A 23,830-nucleotide genomic window follows, 5' to 3' on the forward strand; every position below is an offset into this window, starting at 1 on the left:
ATTTCACTTGGATCCAAGGTGAAAAGGTGGAGGAAGTTTGTGCACAATACTCCATAAAATGAAAAAGTTAATCCAGACAAGATCAAATGCAGCAGGACTGAAGTGTCTGACCTCTCCTCTGCCATCAGAGCACTTGGCCCTGAGAGGCCCCTTGGCCGGGTCCATGGGGGTGCCTCTTTCACTGAAGGGAACCGAGAGCAGGGCAGGGATGGGGAGGGTGATGGGGTGATGACACACATCATTATAAATAGCAAACCTGGAGCAATGAGATTTCAGAAACAAAACCCACATAAACCCACAAAGTCATCTCTAGCCCCAACGTATTGTTAAAAAGGTTACAAGGGAACAAAAAGGAAACCCCTTTTCAACCTGGGTCAAACGGGGGAAAGATCAAGGCTACACCCTGTGGGTACGTGCTCACACAGCACATCCCCTCCTCCCCAGCTAGAGTCTTTCAATGTCACAGGCTGCAGTCTCATCACTGAAGCCCTCCCCTCCCCCTACACTGCTCCCCACGCTCCCCACCCTCCCATCTAGCCCAAATACACCCTCTCCCTTTTCTGGCCCGACCCCACATCCGGCTCTCCGGCTCTGGCTGAAGGTAGAAGGTAACTACGTCAGGATGTTGGACATGAACTCGTTGAAGCGTTTGGAGTACTGCTCAGGGTTCACAGTCGAGATCTCGGCCCCCGCCTGTAACACACAGAGGCTGACTCAGGTCGAGCTCCCTGGCCCTGAGAGCCTACAGCCGGGAGGAGCCTGGGTATCCGGAAGTCTCTGGCCCAGCGTTTGAACTGAATGCTGTACCCCCGCCTGGGCAGGCCCTCGAGGAGCAGTTCCCGTCTCAGAACCACCGTGGCCTTGCTCCTTTGACTCACAAGCCCCCGCCTAAACCCACTGAGTAGCGGCAAGGTGGTGGGGAGGTGGTGGAGCGACTGGATCTCTGGGCGGGGTCCATGTTTGGAGACAGTAACTTCAAGACCATGGGGAAAAGGGCCTCTGGGGAGCAGCGTGGGCGTGTACACAGAGCTATTCCCTGCAGGCAACAGGACACACAACTTGCCCAGCAGCTCTGGGAACGGAACCAATAAGCTGAGAAGTAGGGGCCACTGGGCTGGGCAGATCAGCTGGTGGGGAGAGCACAGGGGTGGGCGGCAGGGAGAACCGGGAGGCTGGGAGGGGGCCTGCTCCCTGTGGGGGCGGGGTGGGGAGCGGCTCAGAGCAGGAGGCCCAAGGCTGCCCGCCCCGGGCCTCGACGTGGCAGGGAGGACTCACCCCGTGCTTCACTGTTTTGGCAGCGTGCGCGGCTTTCTTTTTAGCATCATATGGCGTGAGGATGTCGATGATGGCCATGAAATAGACCTCTTTCTTGGGGGCACCTGCAGGGGAGGGAAGCAGGAAAGGAAGAAGAGGCGGCAGGGAGGAGGGCAGTAAGCAGCTGGCCCCGTGGCCAGACAGACGCGGCTCCCACTTACTTTCATGGCTTTTCATGGCATAGACGTCAACAGAGGGGTCGAACTCCCCAGGACCAAAGAAGCGGGGGAAGCTGAGGAGGTTGCCGGGGCTGTCCGGAGGCGTGCCGTAGGAGCACAGCAGGTTGCCACCCAGCCCGTCATTCTCGCACTCCTCGTCCTCTGCCCGCTCCTCCACCTCCATCTCCTCCTGCTCCGCCCGGTCCACGTCGTGGATGCCCACCAGCAGGCTGTAGTCCATGATCTTCAGCTGGGCCAGGAACTAGGGAGGGTGAGGAGGGAGAGATGGGAGGGAGAGGTTACAGGGACACCCCAGTGGCATCTGGAAAGAGGAGAAAAGGCACTCCCTTCAAGTCCATTCTCCGATTCTGAGCCCCGGGTGAGAATAAAACATCAGTCTCCGCCTTCAGTGAGCTCAGTGCCCAGTGGGGAAGACGGCTGTCCCTCGAGGGACGAGGCCGTCCCTCAAGGGAAGTAGCTGCGGGAGCCAGGGCAGCAAGGAGAGGGGCCTCTCTGGGGAGAGGAGCCCGGGCGGCCTGACGGAGGAGGAGCAGACAGGCAGGCAGAAGCTGCGGGAGGACGTAGAACACTGAGGGAAGAGGAAACCGCCCGAATGTGGTGAGTCCCAGCGAAGAAAGGAGTCCCACACTGCACGGAGGCTGGAGAGGTGGGTGTGACGGGGCAGTGGCTTTCAAGCCACAGGTCTCAACCCACTGGGAGCCGGAAATCTAATTTAGTTGGCTGGGACTAGGCAGTTTTTATTATTAAATACTATGGAACAGGATAGAAAACATATGTAACACGACGTAGGCAGGCAGTGTTTCAGTTGTGCGTGTTGGGCTGTGAGGTAAAATGTACTTCTAATTGAGGGGCACAGGCAAAGCTTGAAAAACGATGTAATTCAGCTCCTTTAACAGTCAGGATGAAAATGAGGAGGAAAAGAAAAGGGAACAAACACCCCATAAGAAAGCCAGAGCCGGGGCGCCTGCCTGGGTGGCTCTATTGGTTAAGTGTCGGACTTTGGCTCAGGTCACTATCTCACAGCTGATGAGTTTGAGCCCCGCATCCGGCTCTGAGCTGTCAGCTCAGAGCCTGGAGCCTGCTTCAGATTCTGTCTCCGTCTCTCTCTGCCCCTGCCCCGCTCATTCTCTCTCTCTCTCTCTGTCTCAAATTTTAAAAATTTAAAAAATTAAAAAAAAAAAAAAGAAAGCCACAGCCAGGCGACACTCTCAACCACCCACTCTCCTGGGTCTCTAACGTGCCAGCTACAGCTGTGAGCTGATTCCTTACAATAAACATCTGTCTGTCTGTCTGTGTATCTATCTGTCGGCACCCTAGTCTATTTCTCTGGAGAACCTTAACCAATTGCCCTCTGATGGATGAACAGGTAAACGAAATGTGGTATAAACATACAGTGGAATATTATTCGGCCCTAAAAAGGAAGGCCACTTTGACATGTGTTATATATAACATGCATGAACCTCGAAGACATGATGGTAAGTGAAATAAGCCTGATGCAAAAGACAAAAACTGTATGAATCCATTTACATATAAAGCACTTAAAATAGCCCGATTCACGGGGGCGCCTGGGTGGCTCAGTCAGTTGAGCATATGACCCTTGATTTTGGCTCAAGTCATGACCTTGTGGTTCATGGGATCACACCCCATGTTGGGCTCTGCGCTGACAGCATGGAGCCTGCTTGAGATTCTCCCTCTCCCTCTGTCCCTCCCCCAATCACATTTCCTGCCCCCCCCCAAAAAAATAAATAAATAAACATTAAAAAAAAAGTCTGATTCACAGAGACAGAAAGCAGCGTGACGGCTGCCAGGGGCTAGGCAGAAGGAGAAACGGGGAATTAGTGTTTAATGAGTACAGAGTTTCGGTTTGGGAAGATGAAAACTTCTGGAGATGAATGGTGATGACGGCTGCACAACAGCGTGAATGTACTTAATGTCACTCAACGATATACTCACAAATGGTTAAGACAGCAAATTTTATCTTATGTGTATTTTGCCACAATAATAAAAAAAAAGTAAACATATTAAAAGTTTGTAGGGTTTCGTTTTAATGAGCAGGCTCCCAATTTGTTAAAATAGGAAACACTGAGTTATCAAGCGGTCCAGTAACGCATTCACTATTTAGCACCTGCCCGCCCTGGAAGAACTTCTCCACAGGAAGCCCCGTTCCACCAGAAGGCTGCTGGGTAAGTGGAGAATGGGAGCCAAAGAAGGGCCTGCTTGGTGGATCTCAGCAACTCGTTGCCACCCTCTCCACTACAGGGACACCTCCAGAAAGAAAGTTTTGGGGCGTTTGAAAAAGGTGCTGGAATAGATTAGTGAAGAGGTGAAGGAAAGCATTCCAACTTGAGTTACAAAGCTTCTACCGGCACAAATGTCTCCCCCGCAATGGAATACTCATTCGCACCCACACTGTTCAAATCACCAGCCTTCCTTTTGTCCACACTCCTGGAAAGTAGTGAATTCAATTTTTCTTAAGGCTGAACAGGCTCCTGCTCTGAGGACAAGAGGGGGCCTCCTCAACCAAGGTGAAAACGAGGGTTAGTAAGTACCTCCACGTCCCGTTTCAGTTTTTCCAGGAAGTTCTTTTTACTCTCCTCTCCCACATGCAGCTTCTGCCCCTCATTGAGGAAGTCATTGTCTTTGAATGTCGGCAAGTCCTTGGCCTGGGAGAGCAACAGCAGTGTGTTAGGCTGGGTACCATTCACCCCCAGAGGTGATGGTACAGAAAAGGGAAGGGTCCTCAGAGCAGAGATGGTCGCCTGCCCAATCAATAGGTTCAGTGCAGGAGGCTACAGTCCCAGGCCTCGGGCAGGCAGGGATGGCAAATATCTGACATACGTCAGACACTGAGGACTGACCAAAGCACGTCTTCCTGCTGAGCCGGAACTACCTCGGGGCTCAGGCAGCCACTCCCCACTTCAGGCTGGACTATGAGACAGAGATCGCCAGCCCTGTAGGACGATGACCAACCCAGCAAGGGTAGAGATTAAAGGCTGGAAAGAGAGGCCGGGGCCGAGGATGAGCACGGGCGGGAGCTTGGTGACACAGCACCGACAGGCCACACGTCTGGGAACGGGGCTGGGGGCTGTGGTGGAGGAAGGGACAGGGTGACCGACAGAAGGTGTTTCTGATTCCAAGCAGCCCATTCCACACTCGCTCAGTACAGGTCCCGGCATACCTTCTCCTTGTCGCTCGCTTCTCTGGCAACAGTGGAGCCCTGAAAGGATAAGAGCCGTCAGGAGAGGTCCAGCTGAGGCAAAGTCCTTTGAGTGAGAAAACATGCACCAGTCTTTGGGGAGAGGCAGCAGGTGAACTGAAGGAGGCTGGTTAGAGTCCTAGAGGCCAGGAGGCAGCAACTTGTTCACTTCCCGTGTCACGGACCACTGACCGAGCTCTGATCGGACACTAGGCACATGCTCGGCCAACAGCCCCGAACCAAGACCCGGTCCCTGCCCTTAGGGGACTCTCCTTCTAACAGGGGAGACAGGCAGTAAGAAGCAGTTATGCGATTAATTAATCCGTTAGTTACAACAGTACTAGGTGGTACGAGGGAGGAGGACACCAAGAGCACTAGCACAGGGCGGGTCCAGACTGGGGAGGGACAGCGGTGGAGGCCAAGGCCGGCTTCCTGCAAGAAGTGATATCTGAGCTGAGCCCAGAAGGGAAAGCAGGAAGCAATGAGGTGGGAGCTGGTGGAGGTGGAGAAAAGGGCAGGGAGGGAACGCAGGCCAGGCAGCCTGCGCGAGCTGCTGGAGGAGGAGAGCACGGGCACTGGAATGGAAAGAAACCCTCGTGGCTGTAGCAGGGAGAGAGAGGTGTGAGGGGACACGTCAGGAAGCCAGCTTCGAGAACAGTGGAGCACGGTGGCTCACAGTCACAAGCGTGTTCCTCTCCGTGTCCAGAACCGTGCTTGTGCTGTCAGTCACGGGGCCCGGACACATGCCTGAGTGCGTGTATCAGCACAGCCTGTCCCTAAAGCGCTGCCCTCGGCGTGCATGTCCCACTGACAGGAGTTGAAGCACATCGACCGTGCCATAAATATGGTACGATAAATAACCCCTTGTCACTGTCATCTGGACCTCAAACAGCCTTTGACCCGTAAGAATTAGGCACATCAACTCCCGAGTCTCCCGTCCACGCCAAAACCGTGCCCCGGCTCTCCCGACACGTGGGAGGGCGGCCACAGAGCCCTTTACCTTGAGGTCATACTTGCGGTGCACAGTGAGCCGATGGCTGAACACGTTCCTGGTGACCACCATGTAGGTCTCCACGCCATCTACGGTCAAGCGGTACATGCCCAGGAACTGCGGCAAAAGGGTGTTGCCGTGACACTCCACGATGAACTAGAGCGAAGGGAGGAAGGCGGGTGCTGAGGAACGTGTGAAGGTGCCAGGACGGACGGGGCTCGCCCCAGGCTCAGACGCTCCCAGGGAGTCTAGCTCCCAGACCGGTCGGTTTCAAAGGGGTCCTGTGAAGTCACAGGGGTTTCCTGGACATACAGCGGGCCACGGCCACCCCCGCCCCCAGCGGGCATGGCAGAGGGAGAGGCTGAGGCAGTTCCAGAGCCCTTCTGGTTTCGCACTACTGGGACGCCACTGAACATGTCTTCCATTTCAGAGGTGTGTCAGCACCTCAGACGGGTCTGGCCTCTCCTCCGCCGGCCTGAACGGGCAAGCCGGAGGGCATGGGGCATGCAGAGGCGGGGCTGCCGTCCGGCTGTCCGGGAAAAATGAACGGCCCTGCACCGGGAGGCCTTAGCCATGCCACGGGCAGGGTTTTCGTTGTCCCCCCAAAGACCAGGAGTCCCTTTCACCACTTCTCAGGGGCCCCAGAGACAAGCCAGCTTTCCCTGAAGTCGCAAGCAGGCCGCCGCACCGCCCCCTGCTTTTCTCCGGGACCGGTTCCTGATGAGCGGGGAGTCAGAAGGGGAAAAGCAGCGAGCCTGCCGAGCCCACAGGGCCTCTTTTAGAAGACACGCGGCAGGTGCCCGAGTGTGAAACTTCCCGACTCTGACAAGAAGCAGCTGTTCGATGGGACTGAATCGGTAACACGCCTTCATGTCTCCTCTTTCCCTTTTTTCCAGTAGGCATTTCAGCTCACAGACACATGGCACCGGGAAGGGCCAAGTGCTTGGTTCTCAGGAGGTGTGGGCCGCTGTGAGAGGACCCGTCCCTCCCCAGGGGCTCTCTTCTCCCTCTTGCCATCCTTCCTCTACCGCCCAGACTCGGGACTCACCATACCTGGTGGTATTTCTTTAAGATGTTGTGCATCTCAGCCACATCCTCACTTGACACGGTCTTGATGACAAAGCGCCGGTCGTAGGTGGTGAGGAAACGTGTGCCACATCGGCCCTGGCTGTCACTGTTGATAGGGGCGCTGCGCGTCACCGAATTCTGACGGACCAAGACAAAAGCGGGCTGGTCTTGGGAGGGGAACAAAGACTCTGACCTTTGCTTGGGCCAGACTGCTCTGAAGCCAGCCACGCCGAGACAGGCAGGGCCTTACCCACCCCTTGCCTCACCGGAAGTTCACCTCTCTCCCGAAAGTCCTCCTGCAGAGTGACAAGAGCTGTTCCTTTCCACCAGCTCCTAATCCCTGACTGGGTGGGAAGAGGGCTGACTATGAGACACTTCCTCTCATTCTGACCCCCTAGAACTGCCCTGTAAACTAAATCTCTGCCTCAGACGTTGGGGCTGAGCTTGAATCCTGACGCTCACAGGTAACATGACCTTGGGTGAGCCATTTAACTTGTCCACTCCTGAATTCCCTGACCTGGAACACGAGGCAGACGGAGATGATTTTCCCAGTTTCCTGGGGCGACAAAGACAAAGCTTAGTGCCACCGCTCCTCCTTGAGGCCCTACTCCCATTAGGATCAGAGAGCAGTAGAAGCCTCTAGAGGGGGTGGCGGGGGACACGTGAGTCAACCGAAGGGATGTGTTCACCAAGCAGACCTTTGCAAGGCGAGGCAGAGAGGGAGGTCCCAGATGTCCCCGTTCCCAAGCACACGTGTGGGGATCTGCTCACAGAAACGCCTCCTCTCCAAGCCCTTTCCTCAGCTCTTACGTAGGATTCGACGCTTTCCCCTCACTGAATGCCTCCTCACGGGACCCCGGGGGAAGGAGGGAGCACCACCGTCATGGGGAGACTGAAATGTGACATGGTGAGATGCTCACTGAATTAAAAGGGCATCCCCAAAGCAGGGTGTCCCCGACCCAGAAATGTTGAGTAGGCTACACAGCTGAGGGCCTCACCCTCCCAGCCTGGTCCTTCTCCCAGTCAGACATGCAGGCCTCCAGCCCAGGTGCGAAGGAAGGTTCCACTGCTGCCTTGTCTGCAGGCAGCGCTTTCTGACTCCAAATCCTTCGAGTCCCCTCTCTGAACTACGCCCGCCCTGCCTCTGTCAGTTGTGAGCACAATCATTCGCCCACAAGGTTATTAGAGGAAAAATGCAGACACCGAGAGGATGTGGTTAGAATACCGAGGGGAAGGGAAGGGGCCACGGCGGAAGGAAGACGTCCGAGCAACATGGGGTTGCAGTAGTGGCAAGAGTTTTCAGAAAACCTCCAGCTCCAATCAGGTCGTGATTCAGCTCAGGGCTCAGTCCGAACAGACGGGGCTGGAGGGACCTCCCAGTACTTCCTAGACACAGCCATTCTTGACCGTTCCGGGCCTGGCATCTCCTCCTCCCACATCCCCGTGCCCTCCTCTCGGGGATGGCGTCTTTGCAGGAGGCCCTCCAGAGCGGAGGGGGAGGGCAGGGGGACTCACCGAGGCGCGTTCTGCTCCTCAGGAACTACGCTATGAAGGGCTTACTGGGACCAGGCCGGGAGGTGTTATGGTCTCTAAAAAGATTCGGGCGTCCATTTTCGATTTCAGTAGGCTGTACACTCCTTTTTTTTCTTCCCCCCCGCCCCCCCAGACAACTGAAAGTCAGTTGTATTTCTTAACTGCTACCAAAGTGAAGTGGAAAATTCTCCCACCATCACCAGCAGGCTATCTGCCAGGGGGAGAAGGTCCAAGGAAGGTGCTAGGCGGAGCAGTAACAGAAACCACACACTAGGAGTCAGACTATAACGTCCCTGATACTGGGACTGATTCCTTTCAGCAGGCCAAAGGCCTCTATGGCATTATCAGCCCCTGGAGGGGGCAGTCACCAGTCTCGCCAATCCCCCCCTCCCAACAGAGGACAGGGGACAAGTTTAGGAGGTGGCACTCATACCTGGCAAGGTTACACTACCCTTGAAGTCTTCCTTTTCTACTCTGTCTTATCTGCTTTAAGAGGCCTCATCTCCCGCTGGCAACAATTCTCTTTTAAGTCAAACTACGAAGGAGAAGGGTTCTTCGGCCTAGACTGGGAATGTCAGACTGAGATGAAGCAGCTTCCGCAGCCCTCTCCCTCCCGCGCCTCTCCCTCCCAGGGAGACAGCCTGAACCTTCGAGGCAGTTTCAGAACCACTTCCAGGGCCCTCACCCCTCCAGAAGCCTGCCAGCACCGGGGGAAAGACCGCCGGGTGGGCGGGAGCAGGACAGGACAGGAAGATGTAGCATAAGAACGGTGGACCAGTCTTGCCTCTCCTCGTCCTGTGGCTTCCTGGCCCCACTTCACTCCCTGACCCCTCCGACTTTGCAAAGACACCCGGTACCTGGTAATCCTGATCATCAATCCCAAACCTCTCCCGGAGATTCCGGAACACCATGGGGCAGTACTCCTTAAACTTAAAACGGCTGGGAAGGTTCTCCCTAGGGCAAAGCAGAGAAATGTCTTTGTGAGCCTCTCCTTGCCCATCTAATCCTTACATCAACTTCTGTGGGTTTGGTCCACAGGTCATCAGAATCGGAACAATTTGTGGTGCTTAGAATGGAGGTTTCTAGGCCCCAGAAATTCTGGAGAGGAGTCTGGAAACTGCATTTTTAACAAATACTCCTGGTGATTCTGAGCATGTAAGAGTTTTAAAACTTTACATCCCTTGTGTTGACTTGGTAAAAATTAGTCGAGCTGTGTACTTACAATCTGTGTACTTTTCCTGTGTGTTATCTTTAGACGAAATCGACATTAAAGGGAAAAAACCTTAGCTGCCAAGAAGTGAGACGGAGTGCAGGCCCTTCCTGCACGAGAGCTGTACTTGCTACCTGTCAATGGCTGCATGGGAACAGCAGTTGTGAGGCAGACAGCAGTCTGACTGCTAAAGGGAGCGGACTTTCTCCACCAAGGGACCCTCTCCTCGGGGACGCTGCTACCAACACATCCTGAGGCCCTGCCTTGGGCTTCCCCCGGGACGGAGGACAAGGGTGCTTTGGATTAAAGAGATCTCAAATGACTGGAATCCTCTCTTTTCAGGAAGCCTTGTCTGTGGGCTGCTGGCACCAACCTCAACCCTTCCCACTCCTTGGTCAAAAACTCAGACTCCCAGGAGGGTAGAGAATCGCCTTGAAGGGATGCCTCCTCCAAATCCTCCGTCGTTAAAATGGCCACCTTCCTTGGGGAAGTCCCTTTGAGAAATACATCCCTCTGACTACTCCAGGATGATATACTTCGAGGAAATAAAAAAGCAGTGGCTTCTCATGAGGGCAGGGGCCTGGTCTGCCTCATGTACCCATCTTTTAGTAAGGAGCATTGCAGGCTAATAACTAGCACATAAACAGTCGTTGAAAGGTCAAAAGGAACAAAAAAAGAAAAGAAGAAATTGATGCTCTGCCTTAGGCCAAGATGTCAAGGTCCCGGAACTTCACCAGAGGCCACGGACCCTGAAATGGGCAGTGGTTCGATGCCCACTTCCAGAGCCCTGACCCCTGGGAAAGAACAACCTCCTTTCCTGCCTCAGAGCCAGAGCCTCAGAGCCTGCCTCTTCTTCCTTACCGGGTGTGATATTGTGATATAATAAGAAATATATATATTTGGTCTTCATTCCTGTTTCGGACACAGAGCAGCTAAAAACCTTGGAATCTCCTAAGTCATAAGAGCAATAACGAGGTCTTTTTTTTAATTCATAACAATCCCCTTTCAACCACATCTGAGCTTATGTGAATAAGGTGATTTTTGGAAAGCCTCAAAGGATAGGTGCTGGTTGCCAGGGGAACCAACCAGGATGAGAGGGCTGGAACTTTCAGTCCCACTCCCTGGATGGCAGGGAGGGGAGAGGGGCTAGAGGCTGAACCAATCACCAGTCGATTTCCTCAATCATGCCTTCTTAATGAAGACAGGGCTCCAGAGTTCGCAGGTGTTGCATGCATGCAGGTGTGGGGAGGGTGGTGTACCTGGAGAGGGCATGGGACCTCCGCACCCCTTCCCACATACCTTCCCCCATGTGTCTCTTCTAACTGGTTGTTCCTGAGCTGTACCCTTGATGATAAACTAGTAATCAAGTAAATAAACTGTTTTCCTGAGTTCTGTGAGCCCCTCCAGCAAATTAACCGAACCCAAGGGGGAGGGTGGGGGGAACATGGGCCCCACAGCAGGCTGGTCAGAAGCACAGGTGACGACCTAGATTTGCGATTGGCGTCTGAAGGTGGGGGGCAGTTCTGTGGGACTAAGCTCTTCACTGTGGGGCCTGATGCTAACTGCAGGTGGACAGTGTCAGAGCTGAATTGAATTGGCAGGGCACCCGACTAGTGTCCTACAGAATTGCTTGACGTGTGGAAAACCCAGTGAAGTGACGTGTGGTAGTGGTGTGAGAAACACAGGAGTTTTCCGTCTATACAGGTGGCCGCTTAGCCATGAAGACAGACGTCTTCTAGAATAAGATGTCGTTATTACTTACTGTGGCAGAGAGGCCACTAAGGGATATTTTCAAATCAAGCTTCCCTCCAGGCTAGCAGTCTGGCAATGGTGGGGTGACAGAGCCCAGCTGGTGAGGTGCGGGGACGGTGGGGCAATGGAAAGTGGAGCCAGGATGCAAATGCAGAACAGAGAGGAGTGTGCACAGCGAATGGTTCCCGGGGTGACCCACAGTAGGATGAAAACGTGAGGCTTCCAGAGGGCTCAGAGCCGCCCCCACACTGGACCAGGTGAGATGGCTGCTCCAACAACCTGAGACAAGCTTCCGACCCCAGTGCCGATCCCAGAAGCCACAGTGAACGAAAGTGGGAAGAATTACTTTGGATGGCGCCCCTGGGCCCCATGCTCGGCCTGTCTTTCACACACCCGTTGGAGAGGGAAGAGCTTGGCTGCATTCCGGGCCAGGAACATGTCTGGCAGCTTCTTGCCTCAGACGGAGATCAAGATAGGGCCACTGCTGTCAGCCTCACACTAGACACCACAGCTCGTGAGCAGCTCACTGCTACCTAACCTGGCCCCAGATGAATCACCCTGGGCCTGGCCACATGCCTCGAGGGACACCGGAGGCAGGGAGACAAAGGCGATGACAGAACACCGCAAAGGGGAGAGGCCCATAATGAATGGATTTTCCCTGCCAGTCTGTCAGCTCTGAGATCCAGGTGTCCCTGTCACACCCTGCCAGGCGCTGGCTTGGCACTATCGTGCGCCAGTTTTCAGAAGCTCTCTGCCTTGAGGGAAAGGACTGCCCACAAAACCTGAGCCCACTTCAGTAGGTAACTTACTTATTGAAGAGATGATTGTCCACCTTGATCTTGCTGTATGCTTTGAAGTCATCTGGCATTAGCATGACAGGGACGGGGACATTGCTCAGCTCATTGATCTGCAAAGCAAGAGACGGGATATGCTACAAACGTGAATGCCGCCATCTCACCAAAAACGTGTCTATGGAGTCCCTCCTGGTCTTTGTATTTCTGCTCTTCTCTTCAAGTTAAGTTCCCAACTTCATCTCTACCTACTGAAATTCTCCCCACCTGATAAGGTCCAGCTCAAAAGGCACCTCCCTCCAGGAAGCTCCCCGTGATTCTCTAGACCATAAATATTCTTTCTGATTTTGGAATTCCTGAAGCAGTGTTTGCATCTGCCCTTTGGGCCATCGCACAGCCTCCCTCATATTGTGGTTAGTGCTTATCAACCTCACAAGCTTGCTAGACTCTAAGCGAGGCAAGACCCTATTACTGATCCTTGTAAGCAAAGGTCATCTAACTGATCTCCAGAGGCTCCATGGTGCTTGGCACCATGATTTGCATCTGGCAGATACTGTATAAATATTTGTCAAATGTAGTAATAAGTAGATCAATGAAGAAACATCACACAACCTATGTGGGTATGGTGGCCTTTAACATCTTCATACAAATTGAGGTCACTCAAGAAACCAGGTTATGGTACGAAAGCAGCTGGATGAGTTTGTGTGGGTGGATAACTCATCTCCAAAGTGAAGGATTAAATTTATTTTTATAAGTTTACTTATTTATTAAAAAAAATTTTTTTTAACATTTATTCATTTTTGAAAGACAGAGACAGAGTGCGAACGGGGGAGGGCTAGAAAAAGAGGGAGACACAGAATCGGAAGCAGGCTCCAGGCTCTGAGCTGTCAGTACAGAGCCTGACATGGGGCTCAAACTCACAGACCGCGAGATCATGACCTGAGCCGAAGCTGGCCGCTTGACCGACTGAGCCACCAGGCGCCCCTAAGTTTACTTATTTATTTTGAGAGAGAGAGAGAGAGAGGAACAGAGAGACAGGGAGAGAGAGTCCCAAGGAGTCTCCCTGCTGCCTGCACACAGCCAGATGCAGGACTTGAACTCATGAACCATGAGATCATGCCCTGAGCCAAAATCAAGAATCAGATGTTTAACCGACTCAGCCACCCAGGTGCCCCTAAAATAAAGGACTAAGTGAAAAGATGAGGTAGACATCTGGCCACTGGCTCACTCTCACTCTCCTGATTAAAAAAGGGCCAGTTCTTGGGGTGCCTGGGTAAGCAGCCAACTCTTGATTTCGGCTCAAGGTTCTTCAGATTGAGCCCCGTGTCAGGCTCTGAGCTGACAGCAGGGAGCCTGCTTGGGATTCTCTCTCCCTCTCTGCCCCTCCCCCACTTGTGCTCTCTCATAATAAATAAACTTTTTTTTTTTAATTAAAAATAGGGGCGCCTGGGTGAGTGTCTGACTTCAGCTCAGGTCACAATCTCACAGTTCGTGAAGTTCGAGCCCCACACTGGGCTCTGGGCTGTCAGCGCAGAGCCCGCTTTGGATCCTCTGTCCCCCACCTCCCCCCCCCCCCACTCCATCTTCATGGATGTTCATGCTCTCTCTCTCAAAAATAAAAAATAAAACTAAAAATAAATTTTAAATAATTAAAATTTAAAAGGGCCAGTTCCTAAAGCCAGGTCCTGCCTTCTGCTAAACTGGGGGAGATGGGGTGGGGTGCCTTACAAACCTTCCCATGGGCTTTCTTCTCCCTTCAGGGAGCAGGAGGCTGCCGGAGAGCAGGCTTCCCATTGGTGCAGAGCTGAGAGAGCTCATCCTGCCCTTCCCTGTCCCCAGCTTAGCCAATTAGTGGTCTAATTAGCCACAGATGTCCTCTCCCTTCACAGCAGAGTATTTGACACTTGACCCTCTACCCAGTGGCCACTAATGCATTCAGGATTTACAGAGGAAACCTTAGGTCTGCCTTAATGGCTGGGGGGGAGGGGACACACAGCCTTATGTCTCCCAGAGACTTTCCTTGCAAATCCTATTATCTCAATGAGGCCCATGTGGCAGTGAGGGAATAACCTAGAGTCATTAGGAGCATGAATGGGGGAAACAGCATTTAATTTGCTGCCCCTTTCATGCTCCAAACCTTTTTTATTTAGAAATGTCAGAGGATAGAAGTTAATGCAGTAACCAGGCTGGGGAACCATATTTTCCTAGAGTTAGTGAAAAACCTAATTTGCTTCTGGGGAAATGAAGGAAGGCACAGGCATATATATGTGGCGGAGGGGCGGGGGGGGGGGGGGTGGTGGGTAAGCAGGGTACTGGCAGAAGTTGGCAGTGGGGCAGAGACTCAATAAACTGCTGGCAAAAACGGACAGGCATACACACGAGAGTATATCCTGTATGGGTCCATTTACATGACATTCTAGAGCAGAAATCTACGGTGAGAGAAATCCAAAAAGAGTCTGCCTGGGTTTGGGCTAGAGGTGGTTGACTGTAAAGGGACATGACAGGTGTGATTCTGGGGTGACAGAAGTGTTCTATATGTTGTTTGGGTTGATAATTACATGGCTATATACATTTGCTGAAACTCATCAGACTGGACACTGAAAATTCCCAGCATTCAGGTCTGTGATGCCTGCCAATGGCTTACCAGCCACACACACACACACACACACACACACACACACACACACACTTCCCATTCCAGGGGCTGCTCACAAGGGAGCCCGATTGTTAAGCTTGTGCCTACGGAGGAAACCATTCTACTTCCTCATTTTCCTGCCAACACAAACAATTCATGGTAGCTGGCCCACCTCTTCCCCCTGCCCCCCTCGCCCCCGCACCAGCATATACTGCCCGGCTCTGACAGCTAAAGAAGTTAAGAAGTTCATAGAGCATGTGCAGCTTCTGGATTTTCTAGTTCACACCTCCACACTGGAAAGGACATACCACTGGCTCCAAGAGTATGGTTTTATACCAAAATGTTCTAGTATTTGCTATCCATAGATTCTGGGATCGTCTCAAATCCAGATTTGGTGCCAGGGCAGGGCTTGATGCTGCGAGGACTAGAAAAGACTGAAGCCCTTGCCTGTGAGGGTCAGCTGCGGCAAGCCGGGGGGAATTATTCTAACAGCAGCTATTCAGGAACACTCATTAATTCTCTGTTAACTTTTAGTTCAGCCTAGTTCGAGTGGTTGTTCAGTTGGTTGGTTTTCAGCTCTCCCTTCATCTCTATTCTTTTTTTTTTTTCAACGTTTATTTATTTTTGGGACAGAGAGAGACAGAGCATGAACGGGGGAGGGGCAGAGAGAGAGGGAGACACAGAATCAGAAACAGGCTCCAGGCTCTGAGCCATCAGCCCAGAGCCTGACGCGGGGCTCGAACCCACGGACCGCGAGATCGTGACCTGGCTGAAGTCGGACGCTTAACCAACTGCGCCACCCAGGCGCCCCTCCCTTCATCTCTATTCTTGACTACACAACCCAACGGGAGGAAATTTCTGAGATACTTTTTGGCGAACAATCCATACATCTGAACTATGTAGACTCACCTCTCATTTCCACTGGGCCCCATGTAGATGATTCACTCTGGGGATTAGCTGTACTATTTTTTTTTTTTTTTTAGTTGTGCTAAATTTTACATCCCCAGAGAGTTCTATTCAATTTCAATTGAACAAGCACTTACTAAAATACCTACTACATGCTTCACTTCATGTTAGGGAGGAGGGGGCGCACAGCGGGGGAAACATGCACACTATGTACCCAAAAGAAGTAGGAGGCTTCTCCTCTAATCAGGGAGATGAGACAAACCCGTGACATAAGAGAAATTCAAAGTCAAGTAGTATACAAGTAAGTGCGAACACAGCACGGAGACATCAAGAACAGGAGAGGCTCAGAGGGTGAGGTTAATGTGGTCACAAAGACTCCTGGCTCTCACACGTCAGGCTTGAAACAGGGCACCCAATGCCTCTCCTGGTATTGCCAAGGGCACTTGACACTGGAAGAATCTACAAGATCATGTTACACCCCTACTTAAGATCTTCCATGGCTCTTCATCAACCGCAGGGCAAACCTCCTTAGCCTGACATTTAAGGCCTTTCCTGACCTGGCTCAGACTCTGCCAAACTCCTCTTCAGCTAATTTCCACTCAGTGTACCGAGGGCCTTACTCTATGTGCCAGGGCTGTGCCAGAGCTGGGGATACAAAAATAAAAAGACATGATCTCTGTCTAGCTGAGAAGACAGACGACAAAGAATACAATGTGATGAGTGCTATGGAGTTATGAATAAAGGGAGGTGGCAAAACAGATTAAGAAACTGGTGCTGCCTGGGAGTGGGAGTCAGAGTTGCTGGCTAGAGGAAGCTGTGGAGAATGTGTGAGAAAGGCCTAGGATGGTAGTTCTCCAAAAAAATAAATAAATAAATAAATAAGAGGAAGGGAATCCCAGGTGGTGGGAACAGTCAGAACCAAGCCTCAGAGTTGTAAAAGTCTATTGCCCAGCCTAAGTACAGAGCTGGGGGGTGAGAAGGCTGGAGGGTGAGAGGGTAGGTCAGCAGCACTAAGGAGTGGAGGGAGACAACATAGGAAGATAGGTGACTGGTCTAACATGTTCATATTATCAGTATTAATAAAGAACAGCCGCTTCTTTTTACCAAATACCTAAAAGTGGCTGGTGCTTTATATTATCATATATTGTATATACAAATACATAGATATCACATGTATCACATATTTTCTGCTCTGTGCTATTATTTCTAATACCTGGTTGGTCACATGAACTGCTATTAATCTGATTTTGCAGAAGAAGTTCAGAGTACCTTGCTCAAGGTCACATAGACAGGATGTGCAGAGTCAGGATTTGCTCCCAGGTCGGTCTGGTGCCCCTATACTGTGCTGTGTGATCCTTCTTATGGATAGCTACCTTGACTAAGGAAGCATTTTCCATCCCTTGCCTCTATTCTAATAATCTGCAAGGCAAGTGTTTTTGCTTATTTTATAGAAAAGGAAAATGAAGCTCCAAAGCTATAACAAAGGGCAGAGCCTGGATTTGAACTTAGACTTGTCCACTATATAAATCTGGACTTAACTAGGCAGGAAATGGGAAGTCCTCTTGGGTTTAAGTCTGGGAATTCACATGTTCAAATGGAACAGAAAGGTATCCTGGAATCAAAATCAAGTAAGGACTGGAAAAGGCAAAAATAAGCAGCAGTAAGACCATTTATGGGGCCATTACAATAGTTCAGGTGACAGACTCTGGCAGCAGGAATTGAGGAAAGGATAAAGCTAAGAGAATCATACAAGATCTGGCTAAATGACACTTCCTCTGTGAGACCCACTCTGTCTTTCCCAAGCTGAATTAATTATTCATTCCTCTGTGCATCTTTATAACCTAAGTATCACACTCACTTGGGTAACTGTTTGCTTACATGCTTGATTTTTCCACTAGGCTTGATTTTTCCCCTAGAAGGAAGAGACCACCTTACCCATGTTTATGCCCCAGCACAATGACTGGCACATAGTAATTGCACAATAAATGTTGGCCAGAGGGATGCATGGCTAGAAAAAGGGGACTGAAGGATGGCAACACCAGGACAAAGAGAAAAGAGACAGCAAAGCTGTTGTGACTTTGCCAAAGACTCATGGTCTGGAGAATGGGAACGAAGATTAAGTCAGCTATGGAGAAGGCTATGACTAGACCTTAAAAAGTCTTAAATACCAGGGAGAGAAGAAGAAACTTTATTTGGTAGGTAAAGGGGAGTAACTAAAAGTTTCGAAACCTGAAAGGTCATGACTTAAAGCAACGTTTCAGGAAGATGTGCCTTTCCTTTATTATCCAGCACATTTCTGGGCCAACGAACCCCTCTGCCCTTCAGCAGAAGTGCACTTGCGGAATGCATATTCATTCAAGTATCACGCTAAATACAACGTGTTAGGATGGTAAATCTGTTGTATCTCACATCACGTAAGTGGTTTTTGGATTATCCACATGATTAACTCCATGAGCCATCAGCATGAATAACAAGGAGGCTAAACAAGCTGAGTGAGAAATTTAGGAGCAGAGAATTCACCCTCGGCTGATCCTACTGGAGATGAAAATTCAGTCGCTAGTTCTCATCTGGTGAACTTCTGACTCCAGAAGCCTCTACTTCCCTGTGTGACCTTCATAGGAATTGTTACACAGAAGGCGTGGGCGGGACATGCTGGTTTCCTGACCTGTCCTGCAATTCTGTGGTGGGCTCAGCAATGGGCTGGCTACCACTGACAATCATGTGTCACCTGCCTCCATCAGAAAACATGTCGTGTTGAAAAACACACTCCCAAGACCAAGGAAGTCCAAGCAAGACCTCAAACCAGAGAGGAAAAAAGCACGAACAGAGCCACACGTGCCAACAAATTCACCCCTACGTTTATTCGTCCTTCTGCACACCGTGGGTTTTCTTCTCCTTTTCTTCTCGGTGAGGTGGAAAGCCCTGGCAAAGGGCAAAGTTATCCAAAGGCCTCACTAGAATGGGAATATTTACTGAAGGTTTTAAAAGTGACAGAGAGGGGCGCCTGGGTGGCGCAGTCGGTTAAGCGTCCGACTTCAGCCAGGTCATGATCTCGCGGTCCGTGAGTTCGAGCCCCGCGTCAGGCTCTGGGCTGATGGCTCGGAGCCTGGAGCCTGTTTCCGATTCTGTGTCTGTCTCTGTCTCTGTCTCTGTCTCTGTCTCTCTGTCTCTCTCTCTCCCCCTCCCCCGTTCATGCTCTGTCTCTCTCTGTCCCAAAAATAAATAAAAAATAAAAAAATAAAAAAAAATAAAAGTGGCAGAGCAAGACAAAAAGGCAGGTAAAAAGAGGTTCTGGGTCTGCATTAGGCAAAGAAAATACATGGGCAGAACAGGGGTGAAGTGTGGGGGGAGAACTGAGCAGACTTAAGAATGAATCTGTCCCTTTCACTGTACACAAAAATTAATGCAAAATGGATTACAGACCTAAATGTAAGAGCTAAAACTATCAGACTTTTTCTTAGAAGAAAATATAGGAGTAAATTTTCATTGACCTTGGATAAGGGGAAGCCTTCTTAGATATGACACCAAAAGTACAAGCAAACAAACAAACAAAAATACATAAATTGGACTTTATCAAAATTAAAAACCTGAGCTTCAAAAGATACCATCAAGAAAGCAGAAAAGATAATCCAAAGAATGTGAGAAAATATTTGCAAATCATATATCTGATAAGGGACTTGTATCGAAAATATATAAAGAACTCTTACAACTCAGTAATAAAAAGGCAACCCAATTAAAAAATGGACAATAGGGGCGCCTGGGTGGCGCAGTCGGTTAAGCGTCCGACTTCAGCCAGGTCACGATCTCGCGGTCCGTGAGTTCGAGCCCCGCGTCAGGCTCCGGGCTGATGGCTCGGAGCCTGGAGCCTGTTTCCGATTCTATGTCTCCCTCTCTCTCTGCCCCTCCCCTGTTCATGCTCTGTCTCTCTCTGTCCCAAAAATAAATAAACATTGAAAAAAAAAAAATTTAAAAAAAAAAAAAAAAAATGGACAATAGTGTTTTTAAAAGAACGGGCAAAGGGTCTTAGATGTTTCTCCAATGAAAACATAAAAAAGGCTAATTAGCACATGAAAAGATACTCGACACCATTAGTTATCAAGGAAACACAAATCATAATTACAAGGAGGTAACACTTCAAATCCACCAGGGGGGCTATAATAAAAAAGACAGACAATAACAAGTGTTGCCAAGGATGAGGAGAAATTGGAAACCCCACAACCCTGCTGGGGGAAATGTAAAATGGTGTAGAAGAGTCTATCAGTTTCCTGTGTGGTTAAATATCGCTACCATGGATTGCTCCCACTCTTTCTGATAACCTGGGTGAATCTTCACACATACCTGATTCCTGAAATGGCCAACAGGTTATCGACCCAGGTCTGGAGATCTCTGGTTTCCACGCCCCTCTCCAAGACAATCTCTTCCCTAACTCAAGGGCCTCTAAACTGTTTTTCATCCACAAAAACCCTGGTTTTCTCTCTTTACTAGTTCTTCCCTGACAGATCCAAAGTCTTCTGACTCTTCTCCTTTTCCTTCAGTCTCCCTCCACAAAGTCCATGGGCCGCATCTCTTGTCCAGGAGAGGAGCTCCTGTAACAACACCAAGCTCAAAAACCTGTCTTTTTCCATCTAGAAGTCAATCAACCACTTCAGGACAGAGTAACTGACTTTTGCTCTCGATAAAGACACAGCATCCCATGCACCATCAGTCACAGACCATCATGTTCTAAACGCCTAAGTGGGTGAGAGACTAAAGAATCAAAGAAACGTGGTATCTGAAACCTCAGATTGCAAAGAGTGGCAACAGTGGGCTTCTGAGGGAAGGTAACCTCCCAGAAAGGCTAGCAATCTGCCAAGAACAACGCAGTCCTGACCCCCTTGGGAACTGCAAGATTTTATACCCCTCTTCTTCTGCAGAGACACCTCCATCTCCCAGATGGGGACCCTAAAGTATTAGACCTTATGGCAGGCCAAGATGAATGCAATAAAGCTTGGAACTAACTGCCCTGCGCTGCTTGGCCTGTCCAGGGAGTGGTGCCCAGTGCCTTTCCCCTGAGGTGCTCACTCATTACACCCAGAACCGTGGGCCTTACTTAAAGTCAATGCCTTCCCAACTAGCCCTCAAACGAACTTTCTTCAAGTTAGCAATGAAGGAGGGTGACCCCCTAGTCCAAGAAAGTAAGAATCACAGATGCCTATCCATCTGCCATTCAGAGGCCCACATCTGGGCAGACTCATGGCCAAACGTCACACACACTCCCGAGAAACGGCGTGCACAAGCACACATACAGGAGGGTGCATTCAGGTTCTCCAACAAGACGATAATCCCCACCTATCCTGGCACTCGATTGAGAGATGGAATGAACAGGAAGCACAGAAAGTGAGACCTGCCATTCAAGCACCACCAGTGGCCAACACAGCCCATGGTGTCGGACAATGAGCTGCATCTTTTGCCGTGGCCATGGGTGAGCTAATCCCCCACCTGAGGCCTCCATTTCTTCGTGTTATAAAATAACGACCCAAGGTAGTTAGCTGCAATATTCCTGACTCTCAGACCTCCACCAGTTCTCTATATAGACAGGATGCTTTCTAGTGAGAAGCAGGCTGTAGAACAAAATTAAGGATTGGCTTCCAGGCAGGGACACAAGGTTCACATTTTGATGACCCAGTTTCCCTTGCAATGTTGTCAGATGACCCCTGAAGCAGCAGGAAGCAGGAGAAACAAAGTCTGCTGGACTACTCGCCCAGGGCAGCTTCCAGGCAATGCTAGTCCCTACCCCTGGCCAGGAGGACCCTCGCCTGAGTGAAGTTACTGAAAACCGTAACCTGTCCAAGACCAAAACACCAACAAAGACCTCATCATATGCATGTACTTTTCTGTACTAGATGTAAAGATCTAAAACCCTGGCTCAGACTAAGGTTCATCGATCTCCAGCCGAAGGCTCCTCTACCAAAGCAAAGCACAAAGTCTTGCTGGCCCCAGGCCCCTTTGTCATCATTTGATCTTGAGGATAATTGCAAGTGCTCTGAAAAGTCAGGTGCCTAAACTGAAATTCACAGGAAACCCAAGCCATCAGCTTCATCTTCCTCATTCCAAACTTCCAGTTGGTGAAGTTGGTGTTTCAGGTCCTTTAACTTCCTCTGCTCATTCCTGGTGTAGGGACTCACAGTGCAAGTGGTCAGAAGGCAAGGAGCAAGTGGATGGAAAAGAAAAGAAAGACCCTAAACAATCAGGGCACAAAGTCTTCCAGCTCAAGCACTAATGCTGGGCTCCAACTTCCTAGGACAATCTCAAAGCACCCCAAAGGTCCAGGGGACCGCCCTCTCACCCTAACCACCATCCACTATCACACCCTTCATGACCATACAACAGAAAGCTCAATCAAAAGAGAAGTCAGTGTCTTTGACATGAACACCATAGGCGAATGCAAGAAGACACATTATTTCTACTATGAATAGCCCTCCTTATAATCAGGCCTCACCTTCTCTCAAATGGTTACATTCTCTCTTCTCCCTAACCAAGGAAGACCCTGGTAAAGTGTCTGTGGTTCAAGGAAGCCTGTGCTTCTCCAGTTGATACATCTTGTTCAAGAAGAAAAAAAGGAAACCCAGGAAGGATTTCCACAGTCAGGGGTAGGGAGATCTGGAGGGTGGGAAACTTTAAGCAGCCACACCAACCAAATAACCAGAAATAGAGGAATATTCAGGCAGGCCAATGCCACTTGCTCCGTCAACTGGACAGTGAGCTGGCAGCCGGTTAAAGGAACAAGGGGGGAAACACATGCAACAAACAGGGTGAAGGGATGAAAGCGATTCCGCCGCACCCAGGCCTTCCCCCAGCGCTCCAGGGACTGCCCGAAGCGAGCAAGCCAGACGCAGGAAGCTAGAGGGGCTGGAGGGAAGGGAGGGGGCGACGGCATACCACCGTCGGAGACACCAGGCCTCGCGTGGCGCTCGGGGAGTGCACACCCGGCCGGGACGGCGTGCAAGGGTGGGGTGGGCGTGCAAGTGGCTTGGCGAGGGGCTGCAGGCGTCACCGGCAGGGCCCGCGGGGCGAGGGCCGGGCCTGCGGGGGGCGTGGGAGCGCGCGGCGCCGCGCTCGGAGGGGCGCGCGCGGGGGAGCTGGTTACCGTGTGGTTCACCCCCCACATCAGGACGCTGAGGATCGGCTCGCTGGCCCGGAATAGCTTCACTTTCTGGCACACGAAATGCTTCTTTTTGGTCTTGGTCTTGCTGGCGCTGAGCGGCGCCACCGCCACCGCCGTGGTGCTGGTGCAGTTGGACGACATGCCCGGGGCGGCGGCGGCGGCGGCGGCAAAAGGGGGGGCGGCCGAGACGGCGCACAAGCCAGCGGCCCCAGGCCTCCCCGGGACCGATCCCCACCCCCGCTCCCTCACCGCGCCATGGTAGCGCCCGTCCCGTTACCTCCCCACCCCGCCCCGGTGGTTCCGTCCGCCCCACGGCCCGCCCCCACGGCCTGCCCCGCCCCGCCCCGCTCCGCTCCCGGGAGTCGGCCGGCTCGCTCCGCACCCCGCCCCCGGGCGCCGCCGCCGCCCCACCGTCACCAGGCGCTCTCCTCCCCGCCCGGGTGGTAGCGCCCGTCCCGGGGAGGCAGAGGCCGCCCCGCCCGCCCCTCCTCCCCGGGCCTGACAGGAACCGGCCGGCCTTGGGACGCCTCAGAGCCCCGCGCCGGAGCAAAAACGGGAGGAGGGCTGGGGGTAGGGCTCGCTGTCTACCGCCGGAGGGTCCCTCCTGTCCGGGCCCCCTGAAGCCAGGGTTTGGCTCTTTCCCTCAACCTGACGTGCCAAGATGGCGGCAGCGCCACAGCTCGGGAGGGGAGGAGGGGGCGGGAATGCGAGGAGGGTGGGACGTACCATCCCACCCCAGGGGAGAGAGGAGGAACACGGCGAGGGGAAAAGGCAGTCCTGCCGGGAAAACTAAGGAACGCCCCCTCGCTCCACCCAAGCGTGGATCTTCCCACTCCCTGGGGCCTGGAGCGCGCTCCACCCGCGGGTCACGCCCCTTCCCCCCGGGGCCAATGAGAGAAGCAAGCCGAGAGCCCTGGGTTTTATGAATGGGTCGCGCGTCCACCCACCTGCCGCTTGGCCTCCTCCCTCCAAAGGGTCCAGTTAAAAGACCGGCGGCACCTTAAGACTTCTATCCTACAGCCGAGAAACATAATCGTCTTATTCTCTGGCTCACTTCATGAAATCTTTCGGTAAACTGCCCACGCTTTGTTACATAATTCCTCTTGGACGA

The 23,830-nt window shown here is 51.8% G+C and overlaps 1 protein-coding gene across 2 annotated transcripts; it reads right to left on the reverse strand.

Annotated features, from left to right (window-relative positions):
* Positions 1 to 532: 532 nt before the first annotated feature.
* PIP4K2B (phosphatidylinositol-5-phosphate 4-kinase type 2 beta) lies at positions 533 to 22,953 on the reverse strand. 2 transcript variants are annotated; one of them, XM_047081161.1, is made up of 10 exons: positions 22,702 to 22,953; positions 12,053 to 12,150; positions 9,139 to 9,235; positions 6,734 to 6,886; positions 5,690 to 5,836; positions 4,672 to 4,710; positions 4,043 to 4,156; positions 1,476 to 1,734; positions 1,276 to 1,379; positions 533 to 693 (listed from the first exon to the last, which is right to left on the reverse strand). In XM_047081161.1, the coding sequence occupies exons 1-10, from the start codon at positions 22,858 to 22,860 to the stop codon at positions 613 to 615; spliced, it is 1,251 nt and encodes a 416-aa protein (XP_046937117.1). In that variant the 5' UTR covers positions 22,861 to 22,953; the 3' UTR covers positions 533 to 612. The 2 variants fall into 2 exon arrangements, with proteins under 2 accessions (XP_046937117.1, XP_046937119.1); XM_047081163.1 differs by lacking the exon at positions 22,702 to 22,953 and adding an exon at positions 19,914 to 19,931.
* Between the last annotated feature and the right edge of the window lie 877 nt (positions 22,954 to 23,830).

Source organism: Lynx rufus, unplaced genomic scaffold, assembly GCF_022079265.1.
Source record: "Lynx rufus isolate CCGP_SWC_20201006 ecotype Redwood Valley unplaced genomic scaffold, mLynRuf1.p SCAF_18, whole genome shotgun sequence".
NCBI lineage: Eukaryota > Metazoa > Chordata > Mammalia > Carnivora > Felidae > Lynx > Lynx rufus.